This window comes from Danio rerio, chromosome 11 (assembly GCF_049306965.1).
Source record: "Danio rerio strain Tuebingen ecotype United States chromosome 11, GRCz12tu, whole genome shotgun sequence".
NCBI classification, from domain to species: Eukaryota; Metazoa; Chordata; class Actinopteri; order Cypriniformes; family Danionidae; genus Danio; species Danio rerio.
In genome coordinates, this window is record NC_133186.1 from 7820001 (window position 1) to 7838987 (window position 18987).

The window sequence follows — 18987 nt, forward strand, 5'->3', positions numbered from 1 at the left end:
TATATATATATATATATATATATATATATATATATATATATTATTATTATTATTATTATTATTATTATTATTATTATTAGCCCCCTTTGAATTTTTTTTTTTTTTTTTATATTTCCCAAATGATGTTTAAGAGAGCAAGAAAATTTTCAATGTATGTCTGATAATATTGATTCTTCTAGAGAGATTCTTATTTGTTTTATTTTGGCTAGAATAAAAACAGTTATCAATTTTATTAGGACAAAATTATTACCCCTTTTAAGCGATTTTTTTTCTGATAGTACAGAACAAACCATCGTTATACAATAACTTGCCTAATTATCCTCAACATACATATCAACATACATAAATATATATAAGTTTGTTAAATACTTAAATTTAGAAACACACACACACACACACACACACACACACACACACACACACACACATATATATATATATATATATATATATATATATATATATATATATATATATATATATATATATATATATATATATATATGAAATTATGTATCTAAATTTAAGTATTTAACAAATATCTATATGTGTATGTTGATCAATGTTTGCTTGAGAGTAAAGGCCGTTCATCATATAATGTATTCATCATCCGTTGGTTTTATGTATTTGTTTAAATTGACTTGCTAAATGTTTTGAAGCTTGAATGTTTTGGTTGAATGCTTTTTCAATTGATAGACACAGAATAAGGAGTAAAGTTGTACACAGAGTAAGTGTTATGAGTTGGAACATATGAGAGTGAGTCAAAAAACAGACAGAAATGTCATTTATGGGTAAAATTTTCTTTCCAAGTTTACTTTGCGGGCATATTTAATGTTTAAATGAACCTCAATACATTTTAGCTCAAAGACAGAAACCAATACAGTGCCATTGTGTGCTCTGTATGCCTTGTTGTCTCTGTAATTAAAACCAGAAAATGGGTGAAATCTAATGTACATCTGTAAACTCTAATGGCTGTAGCAAAGGCAGTTCTGACTAGAAGTCAAATTTTCTTTTAAATCATATTGCAGTTGCAGGTTACCAGAATAGAGGCGTTTTTCAAATAATATAGATGCCTCAATCCTATAGCAGTAGTGCCATTTGTCTCATGGAAAGCATGTGGGCATTTACTAATATGATTTACACGAGCAGGGCATGTTTTAATACTTATGAATCTCTAAACCCAAACATTAGTTTCACTCAACCCCCTAATCCCAACTCTTAATCCTAATCCCAAATCCACTTCATCTCCTAGTATAAACTCCCAACCACAATCCCTAACCCAGCTCCTAGTTACCTAACTAGATATTTACATTAACCCTCACTTCGTCTTTACTCCCACTCTAATCCTATCTGACCAAAACCCAACCTCTCAGTTCAGCATTTAACTCTGAACCCCAATCAGTCCTAATATCAGTCCTATCCCAGCAGACACACAACATCATTAGATGTTAATATTAGGTTAGATTTAGGTCGCCAGCATCTAATGACAATGTCATTTTGATGTCCAATAATCACGTGAAATGACGTTAATATTTTGTTGTATTTAGCTTGCGTTGGAAAGTAACCAAAATGCAACATCGAAGCCATCTCAGGGTGCTTTCACACCTGTGAATTGATTCTTTTGTTCCGAAACAGGGATTAAAATTATTACAATGTTTATTTTTGTTCTTGGTACGGTTCACTTTCACACGGCAAAGTTTCTAAATGAACTAAGCGTGCTTTTACACCTTGACTTTTGTTTCGGAAGCTATCTTGTTTGCCCAGTTAGCGCGGTTCGTTTGGCATATGTGAAACCACCAATCGCACTCTTATCCGCACCAAATCAATCGCTCCGAGATGGCTTGAATAAGGTGGTCTCGGCTCGATGGAAATGTACTCTGGAGCGGATCGATTGTAGTGAGAAAGCGATACGATCCGAGTCCGGTTATATCACATTGTTTTCTGAATATGTATAGGCATATGCCTATATGAAGAGAGTATTATGAGTAGGGCCGGAGGTCATTCCAGACATTCCAAGTCTCCCGGAAGTTTCAGTAGTCTCCTACAAATGCACAGAGACTCCTGGATGCCCGCAAATAAGTGATAATCTCCCGGAAATCGCACGTCTCTCTCCCGGTCCTCAAATGCGTCACACACCCTTCTCACCCCTCCCTACCGCATCCCTCCTCGCTCTTCAGACACGTCAATCTACACTCTAACACCAAAACCCTGACCAATGTGAGGAGAGTTTACTTACACGCGACTTGTTTTAGCTCTTTTGTTCCATTTAGAAACTTTGCAGTGTGAAAACGAACCGCACCAAGAACAAAGAGCAACAATGTAACAATTTTAATCCCTATTTCGGAACAACTGAATCGACTCACAGGTTTGAAAGCACCCCTAAAAGAGCTAAGACAAGTCACGTGCGAGTAAACTCTCCTCACATTGTTCAGAGTTTCATGGTTTGTCATATGTCCATATTTTCATTTATGGCAATGAGCAATGAGACATTATAAGCGAAAAGCTGCACTTTCATTTTGAATGGTGACACCCACAGACATTGTCACCAAATATAAATCAGAGGTAAGACTTTCTCATACATAGCATTTGGCTTATGCAATATAAGCTTTACTTTATAGAGAGAAGTAGCAGATAAACCAAGAATGCCATTCTGTCAATTTTCCTATCGGATAAACAGCTCTCCTTAAAAGTTAACTTGACTTGAAATGCACATTTACTGGTAGGAACGACATCCCACCCTACTTATAATTCTCTCTTCATATAACTGTATATGTGCCTATTAGATTTTCATAATACACTGTTATATAGCCTGGTTAGGATCGTATTCCTTTCTCACTACAATCGATTCGCTCCAGAGTTTCTTTCAATCGAGCTGAGACTACCTCATTCAGGCGATCTCGGACCGATTGTTTTGGCGCGGGTCCACGTGCATTTGCTAAATTCACATATGCCAAACAAACTGGGGAAACAATCCAGGTTCCAGTCTAAGTGTGAAAGCACCCTTAAACCAATGTCGTATTGACCTTAAAAACTGACAGTTATTTATTACCAAAATACAACCTCTGATAGACGTCATATTAGTAATGTCCACACAACGTCAAGCTGTAACATCATTGTATATTTGGTTGTTTTTAGGTTGCATTGTAAAGTAACCAAAATGCAAAGTCTGTCCCGTGTTGGACATTGACATCGGCCTGACATTGTATTCTGACATCAACCCAATTTTCAGTTCCAAACAAATGCAACGTTCCACAAAGTACAGCGCCAATCTGACGTCATGTTGACGTCCTGTGCCTGCTGGGATGTGTCACAAATATGCGCCCTTTTGTTGGTTTTCTTTTCAACTTAGTCCCTTTATTTATCTAAGGTCGCCACAGTGGAATGAACCGCCAACTTATCTAGCATATGTTTTACACAGTGAATGCCCTTCCAGCTGCAACCCATCACTGGGAAACATCCATACACACTCATTCACACATACACTACAGACAATTCAGCTTACCCAATTCACCTATACCAGATGTGTTTGGACTTGGGAAACCAGAGCACCCGGAGGAGACCCATGTCAACATGGGGAGAACATGTAACCTCCATATAGAAATGCCAAATGACTCAGGGCTCGAACCAGCAACTTTCTTGCTGTGAGGTGATTGTGCTACCCACTGCACCACAGTGCTGCCCTTGCATCTTTTTTTTTTTTTTGCTTTTCTTTCAACTATGATCCCCAATCTCTGACCTTAAACATTTTTTCTGACCCTAAACTGTTTCATCTAACTTGGATCCCAACCTTTAGCCTCAAAACAGTATCCAATTTCCTGTCCAAAATCCCTTCCTTAACCACTGTTATTAACCTTTCCATTACTATCCTACAACCTTATCCAAACTCGACCCCCTTCGGTAAATTCATGCTTCCAACTCACCTTGGATAAAAGTCTCTGCTAAATAACTAAATGTAAATACCCAGCAAACATTTTTTGTTTTTAAAAGATGTCTAACACATTTCTAAACGTAGACAGCTTGGCTAAAACAAGGCTAAATTAGGGCTGTCAGTGAAAATCTAATAGACATCTTAGAATAGTCCAAAACTAGAGTAGTCATCAAATAAACAGAAATAAAAGACTACACATAAAGTCTGTCTAATCTATTTATTTGACGACTGGTCTAGTTTTGGGCTATTCTGTTAGATTTTCACCGACAGCCCAAGTTTAGCCTTGTTTTAGCAAGCTGTCTACGTTTAGATGTCTATTAGACATCTATTAAACACTAAAATGTTTGCTGGGTGTAAATTTCAATCCCCAACCCTGATCTTTGTGTGCATATTTTGCATGTTACAGATAGTTAATAAGTTATTGATTTTATTTTGAACTTAATTTAAAAGCGCTTGTGGATTTTTTTATGTTTTATTTTTTTATTTTTGGCTATACACCCAAACATCCATTGGTCACGTGATTTCATCAAAGCAGATCCAACTGCTTAACTCTGTTTCTGAACTTCTTTTGGATTGGAGAAGTCATTAGTACATCATCAGCCTTTCTAACTGTGTTTCTTTGGTCTGTTTTTGTTCTTGTGTGTGTCCTCTCTCAAATAAAAAAAAAAAAAAGCTTCAAAAGCGAGAAAGGACGTGCAGGGCATATATGAAGGTATATCTGTGCTACGCTACTATGGTCTTGTTTCTGTACTTCCACATCTTTTTTTCCCTGCTCTTTATCCTCAGCATGGTCCTGTCTCCCTTCATTCTCACTGTCGCCAAAGCATTTCACTCCGCCAGTGTCCTCATTTCTGGAGGTTCGATATTTCAGTGGATTGGAAATTATGTGGCTGCAATTTTTATGCCCAATTCACACCTTTTATGTGTTTGTTGGTGGTCTTTATATTTATTTATACGTATTTTTTTTTCAGTTTCTTTCTTGTTAAAGTCATGTGTTGATATTTGTTGCTCGATTTGCAGGTTGGCGATGCATGTGTTGTTGTTGTTGCGCTTAAATTGATCTTTTTTGGTTGTACAAGGGTAGATGCCAATTTCTGAGCTGTCGAAAGATTTTAGACCAAAGAAACTAACAATAAAGTATGACTGAATGCATAACTCTGTTTTGGAAACGCAAATCAGTGATTGTGAAACTCCTGACTGTGAAGCTGCATGTATCATCTTTTTATTATTATTTTTAATTGGGTGTAGAGGAGAAAAATGATTCAGCATCAAGGATATCACATATAAAACGTGGAATATTACAGCTGTAAAATGTAGTTTATTATCATATGAGTCAGAGCTGGAAAACCAATTGGACGAACAATAATTATCTAAGTAGGCGACATGAGTCAATATTTTAGTCTGGAGGTGTTTGTGTGTGTGCTGCAGCTCTGACTGAATAGCATGAGACTGCAAGTGTGTAATGTAAAATGTTTTGGTGTAATTTAATCAAACATTTGAGGAAGCTGTTTAATTATTACCAGTCAAAGTCGATCCAAAATAATGCCATTTAACATTTTCAACAATCCTGCTTAAGTACTGAATTTTGGAGATTCTCTAACAGCGTTTAGATGTTATTCATTTCATCTTTGTGAACTATGTAGAAATCTGATTCATGGAAGTATATGCAAATTACATATGACATATTTTATATTTGAATTTTACATATATAGACGCACAGTATATGAACACATATAAAATTAAAGCTAATATATTTGATCATATATGTATACATTTGCAGTTCCAGTAATTGAGGAAATATATATGAAAGCAAAATGTTTTGCATATATGAAATATACACTCACCGGCCACTTTATTAGGTACACCTGTCCAACTGCTTGTTAAGGCAAATTTGTAATCCGCCAATCACATAGCTGCAAATCAGTGCATTTAGGCATGTAGACATGGTCAAGATGATCTGCTGCAGTTCAAACCGAGCAGAATGGAGGAAGAAAGGTGATTTAAGTGAATTTAAACGTGACAAGCTTGTTGGTGCCAGACAGGCTAGTGGGATTTTCATGCACAACCATTTCTAGAGTTTACAGAAAATGGTCCGACAAAGAGAAAAATGCAGTGAGCGGCAGTTCTGTGTGTGCAGATATCTTGTTGATGTCAGAGGAAAATGGCCAGGCAGGTTCTAGCTGATAAAACTATAACAACCAAGGCATGCAGAAGAGCATTTCTGAACATACAAGACGTTGAACCTTGAGGAGGATGGGCTACATTAGCAGAAGACCACACCGGGTGCCAATTTTTTTCAGCTAAGAACAGGACACTGAGACTACAATTTGCTCAGACTCACCAAAATTGGACAATAGAAGATTGGAATAACATTGCCTGGTCTGATTAGTCTCGATTTCTGCTGTGACATTCAGATGTAAGGGTCTGAATATGGCATCAACAACATGAAAGCATAGATCCATCCTGCCATTCTCCCTTTTGGGGGATTTTTCTTGGCACACTTTGGGCCCATTAGTACCAATTGAGCATCGTGTCAACGCCACAGCCTACCTGAGTATTGTTGCTGACCATGTCCATCCCTTTATGACCACAGTGTACCCATCTTCTGATGGCTACTTCCAGAAAGATAACGTGCCATGTAATAAAGCACATCATGAAACTGGTTTCTTGAACATGACAATGAGTTCACTGCACTCATATGGCCTTCACAGTCACCAGATCTCAATCCAATTGAGCACCTTTGGGATGTGGTGGATTGGGAGATTCGCATCATGGATGTGCAGCTAACAAATCTGCAGCAACTGCATGATGCTATCATGGACCATAATCTCTGAGGAATATTTTCAGTACATTGTTAAATCTATGCCACAAAGGATTAAAGCAATTCTAAAAGCAAAATAGGGTCCAACCCGCTACTAGTAAGGTGTACCTAATGAAGTGGCTGGTGAGTGTGTATTTTATATATGTGAAATTGAAATGTTAACTTGTATTTTGTATATGTACTTTGCATATATTGCCAAACATCAGACTTGTATATAAGGAAGCATATTTTCAAGACAGAATCAAATGGGGGATATTTGAAAAGAGTCATCTGTGCCTTCAGATCTGATGACCCAACAATGCTGTCTTTATCCTAATGGACATTTGCATTTATAAGGCATCACAAACAGCTGTCTTTCTTTACCTCACATGTGTCTGTTTATGTACTTGAAGAGCCTTTGACATTCAATACTGCACTCTTCAGACTAACAGAGCATGTCAGGCTCATTTCTGCAGCCTTGTTTTTTTTTATGTGTGTCACCTGATAACGACCTAAAACAAAGTGTGCATGTTTGCTTTCATTCGGGCACGGGCAGACAGCTGCTGATAAAGTCAAGGCTTTGACATTTGACCTTACTACAGTGGTTAGTGCTGACACAAGCGTCTCATTGGGCTGCAGGCTATCGTGGATACAGTCGACAACCTCCTCAGACCGGAGGCTCTGAAATCGTGGCGAGATATGAATACCACGGAGCAGACGCACGCCGCAACCATGTTACTGGACACCCTGGAGGAAGGAGCCTTTGTCCTTGCTGACAATTTAATGGAACCAGCCATTGTGAAAGTACCAGCCAGTAATATAAGTGAGTACGAGCAATGCACAGAACTAATAGAACTGACAACATATATACTGTAGCTTAATCCGCAGCTGATCACTTTGACTTTTCAAACCTGCTTTAGCTGGGAAATTGTATTGCAATAGCATCTAAAATAAAAGATAGATGGCATAGAAATACAGCGCATCTGGAAAGTATCCATACCTCTTCCCTTTTTCCATATTGTTTATGTTACAGCCTTATTCCAAAATGGATTAAATTCATTTATTTTCTCAAAAGTCTACACACAATACCCCCTAATGACAATTCTCAATTCAATTGTTGCAAATTTATTAAAAATAAAAAACCTGAAAAATCACATGTACATACATATTCACAGCCTTTGCTCAATAGGATTTAGGTCTGGGCTCTAGCTGGGCCACTGAAGGACATTCACTTGTTGTTGTGAAGCCACTCCATTGATATTTTGGTGCTGTGCTTTGGGTCATCGTCCTGGTTGAAGATGAACCGTCGCCCCAGTCTGAGGTCAAGAGCACTCTGAGGCAGGTTTTCATTTAGGATCTCTCTGCACACTGCTGCATTCATCTTTCCCTCTATCCTGACAAGTCTTCCAGTTCCTACTGCTAAAAAACATCCCCACAGCATCATGCTGCCACCACCATGCTTCAATAAATGAATTGTATTGGACTGGTGTTGAGCGGTGCCTGGTTTTCTCCAATCGTATCGCCTGGCATTCACTCCAAAGAGTTCAATTTTAGTCTCATCAGACCAGAGAATTTAGTTTCTTACGGTCTGAGAGTCCTTCAGATGCCTCTTGGAAAATTCCAGGCGAGGAGTGTCTTCTGTCTGGCCACTCTACCATACAGGCCTGATTGGTGGATTGCTGCACAGATGGTTGACCTTCTGTGAGGTTCTCCTCTCTCCACAGAAGAACGCTGGAGCACAGACTGAGTGACCATCGAATTATTAATCACCTCACTGACTAAAGCCCTTCTCCCCCGATCACTCAGCTTAGATGGCCGGCTAGCTCTAGGAAGAGTCCTGGTGGTTCCAAACATCTTCCACTTAAGGATGATGGAGGCCACTGTGCTCATTGGAACTTTCAGAGCAGCAGACATTTTTCTGTAACCTCCTGTCTCAGAGGTCTACAGACAATTCCTTTGTCCTCATGCTTGGTTTGTGCTTTGCCATGCACTGTCAACCCTGGGACCTCATGTAGCCAGGTGTATGCCTTTTCAAATCATGTCCAACTAACTGAATTTACCAAAGGTGAACTCAAATTAAGCTGCTGAAACATCTCAAGAATGATCAGTAGAAACAGAATGTACCTGAAATCATATTAGAACTTCACGGCAAAGGCTGGTAATACTTATTTACATGTGATTTTTTTAAGGTGTTTTTTTATTTTTATGAATTTGCAACAATTTCAAAATAATCTTTTTTTTTTACATTGTCATTATGGGGTGTTGTGTGTTGAATTTTGAGGAAATAAATGAATTAAATTTTGGAACAAGGCAGTAACATAAAAAAATGTGGGAAAAGTGAAGAGCTATGAATACTTTCTGGCTGCTCTGTCCATTTGGGTATTGACATAACCTGCAGTGTAACATTTTAGGTACCATCCTACACTATTTTAAACAGCACTTACCCAATTCCTCCAGTACTGTTGTGCATGCAGTTTTTACGACCTCATATTAATTGGGACTCGACATGGAATCTTCCTGCTCCATTCATTTACCACACTGCAGGACCTTTTAAAAATGAAGTAAAGGCAAAAAAGCCTTTTCTGTTCTTACTAAAAAGTCCAAATAGTGTTAAGTTAATTCATTTATTTCATTATATGACTTACTCTGCACCCTATTTTGACTATTTTGAATGCAAATACACCTGTTTTTCTATGTAAATTATACTCATTGCACATTGTTCTGTATTTAGAAAATGAAGTTACTGGTGAAACTGTGTTTGTTGATCACGTTAGAACTTATTCATCAGATAAAGCAGAGAAGAGTGTAATGTAAGACAATTGAACCACTAGCAAACTCCAACCTAGTGCTTCGAATTTTCAGCGTTATGCAAATTGTGTCGAGCACAGATTTTGTGGGTGTGTTTTCACCGCTGACCGATTTGCATAATTCCTTTAGTGAATCAAACGACGCAGATAGTGCATGCAAATAAACCGTAATTCATTCTCAGCGAATCCCCCCCCCCCTTATTCCGTCTCGTCTTTCTGCTTGGTGAACTAACAACGTGAAACATCTGATTTCTCTCCGCAGTTCTGGATGTTTACGTGCTGAGCACAGATGGGCAGGTTCAAGATTTCAGGTTTCCCCAGAGTGGCAGGGGTGGTATTTCTATCCAATTGTCTTCCAATACGGTGAAACTCAACAGTCGTAATGGTACGCTCCAACCCACTCACAAACGCACTCATGTAAAGTCATTGTACCGCATTAGCATCAAATCCATTGAGAGTAAGAAGATATAAGATTGTGCCGGTCACTATGGAGATAGAACTGATCTCATGGTCAAGGAATAGTCTGAACATTGATGTGAACATAATGCTCAGCATATGTTGTTTTGCACAAACACATCTGGGTCTGTTGCTTGGTCACTTGGTGCTGAAGTTAAAAACTTTTGGGGGATGTATATGTGTGTGGGATTGTACTGTTTAGGGATAATTCAGCAGCAAATCAAGCATAAGATGATTGCAAACATACTAAGAACCATTTTTTTAATTAAATGTACATGATAACAAGTCACAGTGAGAATTGTCATGATTGTCAAAATGTCTTTCTCTTAATAGGCTTCATTTTCATTTGCGCAGAACATAATTTTCTATTTTTTCTCCATTAATTTTGGCGTGAACTAAAACCCAGAGGTGTTCTTGACAGTTTTTGTGAGGCTCACTGACATAATAGACAGTAATGAGAAGTAAGTTTTGCCATTTTTTGCTTTGCAGGTGTTGCCAAGTTGGTGTTCGCCCTTTATAAGAACCTGGGGCAGTTTCTAAGCACTGAGAATGCAACAATGAAACTCGGCCAGGAGGTCAACGGACGCAACCTCTCGGTGGCTGTGAATTCTGACGTCATCGCCGCATCAATAAACAAAGAATCCAGTCGTGTATTTATATCGGAGCCTGTGATTTTCACCCTGGAGCACATCGACGTGAGTGCAAGCAATAAACAAACAAAGCGATCGTAAAAGCAGCGGGATAGCAAAGCAAGGCGGCAAATAAAGGGAAAATAAAAGCAGTCTCAATTCAAACACCCTACAAGGTCACAGAGGGGTTTATTTAAGCCATCGAACACGAAATTAACAAAGTCTAAACCAATGATTATTACCAGCCTAGACCAAATTCTTAATGAAAACTAATTCGTTTGTCGACATTAGGATGTAAATGATGCAATTTCCTTTTTTTGGAGTGGAAAATTAACTCCCAGATTAGCTATACAATGCAGGATGAAATTACCAGAGGACCAATTATCATCGCGCTCTCTTTTAAAGTGTCAGGAGCGTTCCCAGAGGAGACCCGGCTTGATTTTTGCTCTCTATCAAAGTAATTGTGTGATTTCCACAGACATGCCTTCAAACCATTCTGCCCCCTGTTAGCACCTTATATAATCAATGGTCCCGTGCAAGATTTCGCACTCATTTAACCTTATTAGATTCTTTGGTCGTTTATGGGAGAACACACACTGCGCATTCAAAAGAGTGTTTGATATGGCCGGCGTATCATTTGCCCAAGAATGAATGCCAACAGTCAGAGGAAATTACAATGCCGTTTCTCATGCGCTGCTGCCATTATCGGAGGGACGGCTACTAAATATCAATTGATTATGATCTGCTAACTCATGAGGAATCTTTCTGCCGTCGATTACAGATGCAGCATTACTATAACTCCAACTGCTCGTTCTGGAACTACTCGGAGAGAACAATGATGGGATACTGGTCCACTCAGGGCTGCAAACTCATCCACGCCAATAAAAGTCACACCACATGCTCCTGTAGTCATCTCACCAACTTTGCCGTGCTCATGGCTCATCGAGAGCTGCTGGTAAGATGCGATCTTCATAAATATTTAAGCTTTTGTCCGTGCGTTACTGTGAAACCCAGCTGTTATAATAGACAGAGCCAACTGTCGTCTGCTTATCTAAGCCAAACTATATGAATTGATACCTTTCATTGGCCTATTTAAGGGTTCTGAGTTTACTGATAAAGTTAATCAAATTTTATTCATGTGAAAACAGTTATGCGAGTTGTCTGTGTTTTAAGATTAGTTGCATACACTGTAAAAAATGCTGGGTTCCACACAATTACTTTACATTGTCTAAGTTAACTAAATTATTTTAACACATTTAAGTGGATTGAACCTATAACAATTAAGTTGTCCCAAAAAGTACAAAGAGATGAGTGTTTTGTGTTGAGTAAAGCTCTGGTCAGACCACACGATTTTGACACAATTTCCTTGATGTAAGGTGTGGTGGGGAGTCGTCACGAGATTCAATCGTTTATTCTCATTTAATGTGGCATAGTTCACGACAGCCAATATCATGTCAATCTTCTCCACAAGTTCCGTCACGTGGGTGACACTGGGCAATAGGAGCACATCATTTCTCAGTTATTTCCACACGTGCTGCCATTATCCCCCCAATTTCTGTTTAATGGATGGAAGATTATTTCAGCACATTTCTAAACATAATAGTTTTAAAAACTTATTTTTAATAACTGATTTATTTTATATTTGTCATGATGACAGTAAATAATATTTTACTAGATATTTTTCAAGACACTTCTATACAGCTTAAAGTGACATTTAAAAGTTTAACTAGGGTAATTTGGGTAACTAGGCAGGTTAGGGTAATTAGGCAAGTTATTGTATAACGATGGTTTGTTCTGTAGACAATCGAACAAAAAACTAGCTTAAAGGGGCTAATAATTTTGTCCCAAAAATGGATTTCAAAAAATTAAATACTGCTTTTATTCTAGCCAAAATAAAACAAATAAGCCTTTCTCCAGAAGAAAAAATATTATCAAACATACTGTGAAAATGTCCTTGCCGTGTTAAACATCATTAGGGAAATAAACAATTCTAAAGGGGGCTAATAATTCTGACTTCAACTGTAGATCAGGTCAAAAAATGCAAATGCGAAACCCATTCAGTGCTGCTAATACATTGGAAAAGCCTGTCTTGCTTATTCAAATTAATTGATTGAACTAATTAAATTGAAACACATTAGCAATTGATTATTTTGCCAGTAAAAATGAAAAAAAGATCAACGTTTCTTTGCATATTTCTGTTAAATTTTATTTAGGCTATATTTTATTTTATTAAACAAACCAGTTTGTACTTTGGCGCTGAAGCATGACTGGTTTTGAAGCACGTCACCTCAGATGTGATTCGTTATTCTTGTTTATCTAGTAGATAACTGATAAACAATAAATCCATTAAAATTCAGATTATACCAAGCGAAATTCGTTACAAAGAAGTATTTTTTTCCTAAAAAAAATACAAATTTTATTTTCGTTTGTGAAAATAAGGATTTAACTAATGCTTCACTGTAATTGTTGTATCACAAACCTCTATCATATATTTGCTTTATCATATATTTCTCATTTTTTTAAAGATTATGTCTTAAGCGTCTGATTTTTCCTTGCTGCTGATGTGCTTTCATTTCCTCCGTCTCACTCGCAGCAAGTTCAGATGAGGGATTGTTTAATAAGCAACTCATGGCTGGAAAATATACATTTGAATTTAAAAGAAAATATCCTAATCTTTAAAAGGAAATATATCAATGTCATAATGAATGCCCTTGATTAATGTAGCCTAATTGTCAGCAAGCATGAGTGTTTATTGAGATTGACATAAGATTAAAAAACAAAAAAACATTGAAATTAAGATGAAAAATATAGTTATAGCAACCCTTTTGGCTGCTTTGGGAAATAACATTGCTCATCGTAGGCGTCATAGGATGGCTGATCGTGAAGAAACGTGTAGTCTGGCACATTTGTTACCCCCAACAAGTCATGATTTTGTCAAGATAAAATCACATTATCTGACATAGTGTCTTTAACAACCGACAATAAAAATTGTGTGACCTGACCGGGGCTTGAGTTACTTCAAAAATGTATTACATCATTATTATCTTTTAATTAAATTGCATTTTAATTACTATGTCTGAAAAGTAGCTCAATTGATTCAACACTACTTAAAATCCAACACATAAACACACTATAGATGAATCTCAATGCATATATGGTCTTTTCATTCTTTACATTTGAGCCAAACAAAAGCCTTTAGATTGACTAAATATAACACTTAAAGAATAATAAACCCCATGTATCAAAACACCAAACATTTCAAAGCAATGAAAATATTTCATACATATCTCATTTATAAACTTCAGACTTCTTCAATCTTCTTTGATAAATGAAACCTTCTTTAGCTGAAAAATAGAATTAATAATTACTTTGCATCTCTGTATTGGTTTATTCCGAACTGTACAGTAACTTATGTACAGTACTTAAGCAAGTACATTACAAGTAAGTACCTAAAAAAAACAGAAAAGTATATCCTTCCATGAATTTTTCTGCAGAAAAGTAATCTAATTACACTAACTAGTTACTTTGTAAATTATTGAATCCAACACTGGTTTCATAATACATACTAGGGCTGCACAATATTTTATTTCAGCAATGTATGCATCCGCAATAGTCACGTCGCAAAGATATGCAATGCTGAGTTAGGATTATATTTGAGCAAAAGTGAAATTTTACAGCTTGCATGTTTTTAAGGCCTGAGAGATTTTAAGTATTCAGGCACAAGACCCTTTCTCGATTGGAAGTTAAATAAAGTATAATTTTATTGCATAATTTATCATCATTCAGCAAAATTAATACATTTTGTAACATTTTACGGGCCAATGCTCACTATTAAATAATTGCTTATTAGCATGCATGTCATAGAGATATTGGCTGCTTATTAGTACATATAAACTAAATTTCTGCATGATCTTATTCCACATCCCTAACCCAATACCTAAACCACCTTAATATCTATTAATGAGCAGATTAGAAGTTAATGGTTTGTTAATGGTTTGCTAACAGCGTGAAGTGAACGTTAAAATAAAGTGTTACTATAAATTCTTTCCAAATAGTGCTATTTAATAATTTGGTGAAATTGTAGATACAGTATATCACAATATATGTATCGTAGAATAATAAAACATCACAATGTCAGATTTTTCCAATATCATGCAGCCCTAATGCATACCATGTTCTGGGCAGCAAACTATTTTTATTTCAAAAGAGACAGATTTCATTCTGTTCTGTTTGCCATTAGATGTCCTCTAGACATTAGTCATTTAGTAAATGAAATCTTAATCTAAATGTTGTCTTTCCGTCTCTGTTCATTCCATTCTCAGGGTGCCGACAAAGTCCAGGAGCTGTTGCTGAGTGTTATCAGTCGTGTGGGTATTGTAGTATCCCTCATCTGCCTGGCCATGAGCATCTTCACCTTCTGTTTTTTCCGCGGACTGCAGAGTGACAGGAACACAATCCACAAGAACCTGTGCATCAATCTTTTCATAGCTGAGCTCATCTTCCTCATCGGAATCGACATGACAGAACCTAAGGTAACATTACTTTAAATGCATGATATGCTTCTTTGGGAAATGTCTAGAGACATGTCTGCAATAGCCGAGACAAATTTTTGAAGGGCATTTGAGTGTATTCTAGCCGCGTTTTGACGTGATTATAGTTTTTTCAGGCTTTTTTGACATTGGTAAATTGAAACTTCCTGACAGTAAATAGGTATTTTTTTGTCATGGAATTTTTATTCTTGCAAATAGCATTTTAGGTATTACAAAAACTCACACACCATATCCAATCCTATGTAGCCCCAGCAAAACAATCCCCAAATAAAACAATCAACACCTGTAAGAAAAGATAATTATAATAACAAATCAAATTAAATAAACTCACATACAGAAAATACAAATAATAACAAACCATATACATGCATACACGTATACCTTCACTCAATCCACATCTAAGGTTTTAAAATTATTAAAGTATGCAATAAATTGTGGCTATTTTTCAAAAAAACGTTCTCCCCTACCTCTGATATTGTATTTAATTTTCTCAAGTTTTAAAAAGAAGAGATCTTTGTCCAACAATGAAATAGAGAGGGGTTGTGAGGAGGTCCAAGACAATAGTATTCTGCGCCTAGCGAGAAGAAATGCAAAAGCCACAATGTCAGTGTGCCTCCGGTTTAAATGTTGACACTGAGAAGGAACACCAAAGATTGCGATTATGAGGCAAACAAGCTAACTTGACCCCCAAAAATATCAGAAACAAATTTTAAGTAATCTAATAGTTTTGCTACTTAGGACAAAATACAAACATATAAGTAGGGTCAGACGGAATCTTCTGAAGTTTTTTTCTATTTCTGTGTTGAATTTTGGTAAAAATCTGCAGATTTCTGCAGAATTATTTTGGGAGTATCGTAACTAAAACCTTAATATGTAAAAAAAAAAAAATATATATATATATATATATATATATATATATATATATATATATACATATATGTTTTCAACTTTTATTTAATGTTTAAAATGCAAATCCAACTAGATTCACTTTATTTGGTGACACAAAGCAAGTCTCTCAAATAATATATCTAGTAAAAGACAGAAAATATTACTGTCCAAACTGCATTGTACATAAATCAGGTAAACATTTTCACATTAGTCATTAATATTGTTGAAATTAAAAACTGAATAAATATAACTTTACACACATTTACTCTAGTAAATAAACAGATTTATGATGGACTAAAAATCTGTGAAAAATCTGCGGAAATCTGTGCGCACAGATTCCATGTGGGCCTACATATGAGTAAGGTTACATGGTGAAAGTTTACTTTAAGCACACATATCTGAAACATTTGGATTTATTTTTAGAAAGTTTGGCCTTTGAGAGATGAGCTCTGTGAATGGTTTTAAATTGTATGAAACTGAGTCTAGCGCCTGAAGTGGAGGTGCGCACGTTGTCTAATACTGCACTCCAGTAGTCATTTTCAAACAGTCGAGTTCCTCTTCTCAGGCCCTGATAGCTTTAATGTTATGAGAGTTATTCTTTGACAAGATGATTGCGTATATCTTAGAAATGATCCCACTCATATGAGCATTCAGTTTATAAATATGCATTTAAATGTATGAATTGCTTTGTCAATGTGGAATACTAAAAATATAAAATAAACAGATAAATAGCATTTAAAATCATAAATAAAAACAAAATAAATCAGTGAAATATATTTGCATTGCAGGTCTGTTTAAACCTGATTAGCCTTTTTCTAAACAATGTTTTTTTTTGTATAATTAATAAATAATAATAATTTTAACATCAAAACGTCTTAATTTATTAAACCTTTTAACAAAAAATAAATAAATAAATAAATATTTTTTGGGGAGAGCTAAAGGTAAATGTTTACAATAACAATAATTATAATAATAATAAATACATAAATAAATAAATAAATAAATAAATAAATAAATAAATAAATAAATAAATAAATAAATAAATATTTTTTATTGATCTGTTCTGGGTCAGAAAAACACACACATACATTATGAAGGCGAAGATGACAAGTATTATTAATGCTGACAAAACCCAGTTGATAAAAAAAAAAATCTGGTTATTGCCCCATATAGCATTTCTTCCCGCAGCATTTCTTTAACAAAGGTGTTAATAATAGATAATTGGTCCTCCTTCTTCTGGCATAACAGCTTCCACTTTTCTGGAAAGGCTTTTCACTTTTTGCTGGAACATGGTTGTGGGGATTTTCTCCCATTCAGAGAGAAAAAAAAAAGCATCAGCGATGGGGCCTGGCTTATTGTTCCAGTTCATCCCAAATGTGTTCAGTGGGATTCTGGTCTGGGCTTTGTATAGGCCAGTCAAGTTCTTCCACACCAGTAAACCATTTCTTTACAGACCTCACATTGTACACAAGGGGCATTATCATGCTGGAAAAGAAAAAGGCCTTTCTCAAACTGTTGCCAAAAAAGTTGGAAGCACACAATTCTCTATACTGTCGTTTTATGGTGTAGCATTAAGATGTGTCTTTACCGGAATTAAGGGGCCCGGCCAAAGCCATTAATTAGAAGGGAGTCCACAACTCTGTGAACTTTTGGCTACATGTTTGAGGAATAAACTACCTGATGTTTTTAGAGCCATTAAATCAACACATTGTTGAAGATGTTATTTAAAAATGATGTGATAAATAAATAAATGAATAGATGAACGGACGAACGAATAAATAAATACATAAATAAATAAACGAATGGATACACAAATGAATGAATAAGTAAGTTAATAAATAAATGCACAAACAAACAAATAAATAAACATTCATTACTTTTAATGGATGTGTTCATCTATAGTCGGGTCCAGAGTTGTTCAGATAAAATAATGAATGTCATGTTTAAACAATGAAAATTAATTTATAATAATACTAATATCTTTTATTTATCCTCTTTGAGGCTTAAATTTGACAAATATCAATATCAAAATGCTGTTTAACTGTCCTTGGTAAGTAATAAGAAATAAATGTTATTACATTGCTAAAAGCCTTAAAAAGCCATCCTTGATTCATCCTTGAATTCACAGAGCATCACATCAGAACTTTTGTTGGAAAGATTAAATTAGATAAATTAGATTAAATAAAAATGTTATGAATAAATAAACAAATAAACAAACAAACATCTATTTACTTAAATGGATGTGTTCATCTAGAGACAGATCCACAGAATATCACATAAATAATGAATGTAATGTTAAAACAAGAAAAAATAATGTATAAAAGTACTTATATCTTTTATTTATTCTTCATGAGGCTTAAATCTGACAAATTCAATATCAAAATGCTGTTTAACTGTCCTTCGTAGGTAGTAAGAAATAAATGTTTGAACGCCTTAAAAAGCCATCTTTAAAAATCCACATAGCATCACATCAGAACTTTTGCTGGAAAATGTTCTAAAAAAACATTATAAACAAACAAACAAACAAACAAACATGCATTACCTCAAATGGTTGTATTAATCCAGAGACGGGTCCACAGAATTTCACATAAATAATGAATGTAATGATTAAACAATGAAATTTGTAATAATACTTATATATATATAATAATAATACTAATATATTTTATTTATTCTTTGTGAGATTTAAATTTGACAAATATCAATAACAAAATGCTGTTTAACTGTCTTTGGTAAGTAATAAGAAATGAATTGCTGAAAGCATTAAAAAGCCATTCTTGAAAATTGACTTTTGTTGCAAATGTTCTAAAAAATAAAGTTTAATTTAATTTAATTTAGTTTAGTGAGCTAATTCAAATAAATAAATTAATTAAAAATAAATAAATAAATAAATAAATGAAATAAATAAATAAATAAATAAATAAATAAA

At 35.4% G+C, this 18987-nt stretch overlaps 1 protein-coding gene across 50 annotated transcripts in view; it reads left to right on the forward strand.

Moving 5' to 3' along the window:
* The window catches only part of adgrl2a (adhesion G protein-coupled receptor L2a), a 282003-nt gene that overhangs the window by 223028 nt on the left and 39988 nt on the right, over positions 1-18987 (forward strand). For 27 of the 50 annotated variants that reach the window (XM_073916304.1, XM_073916305.1, XM_073916298.1 and 24 more), the window contains exons 9-14: positions 4602-4640; positions 7368-7551; positions 9798-9920; positions 10481-10686; positions 11402-11575; positions 14943-15152. In XM_073916304.1, the coding sequence (XP_073772405.1) occupies positions 4602-4640; positions 7368-7551; positions 9798-9920; positions 10481-10686; positions 11402-11575; positions 14943-15152 (936 nt within the window). The remainder of the gene's footprint in view (positions 1-4601; positions 4641-7367; positions 7552-9797; positions 9921-10480; positions 10687-11401; positions 11576-14942; positions 15153-18987) is intronic. The other 23 variants (XM_073916317.1, XM_073916329.1, XM_073916299.1 and 20 more) reach the window with 1 other exon arrangement.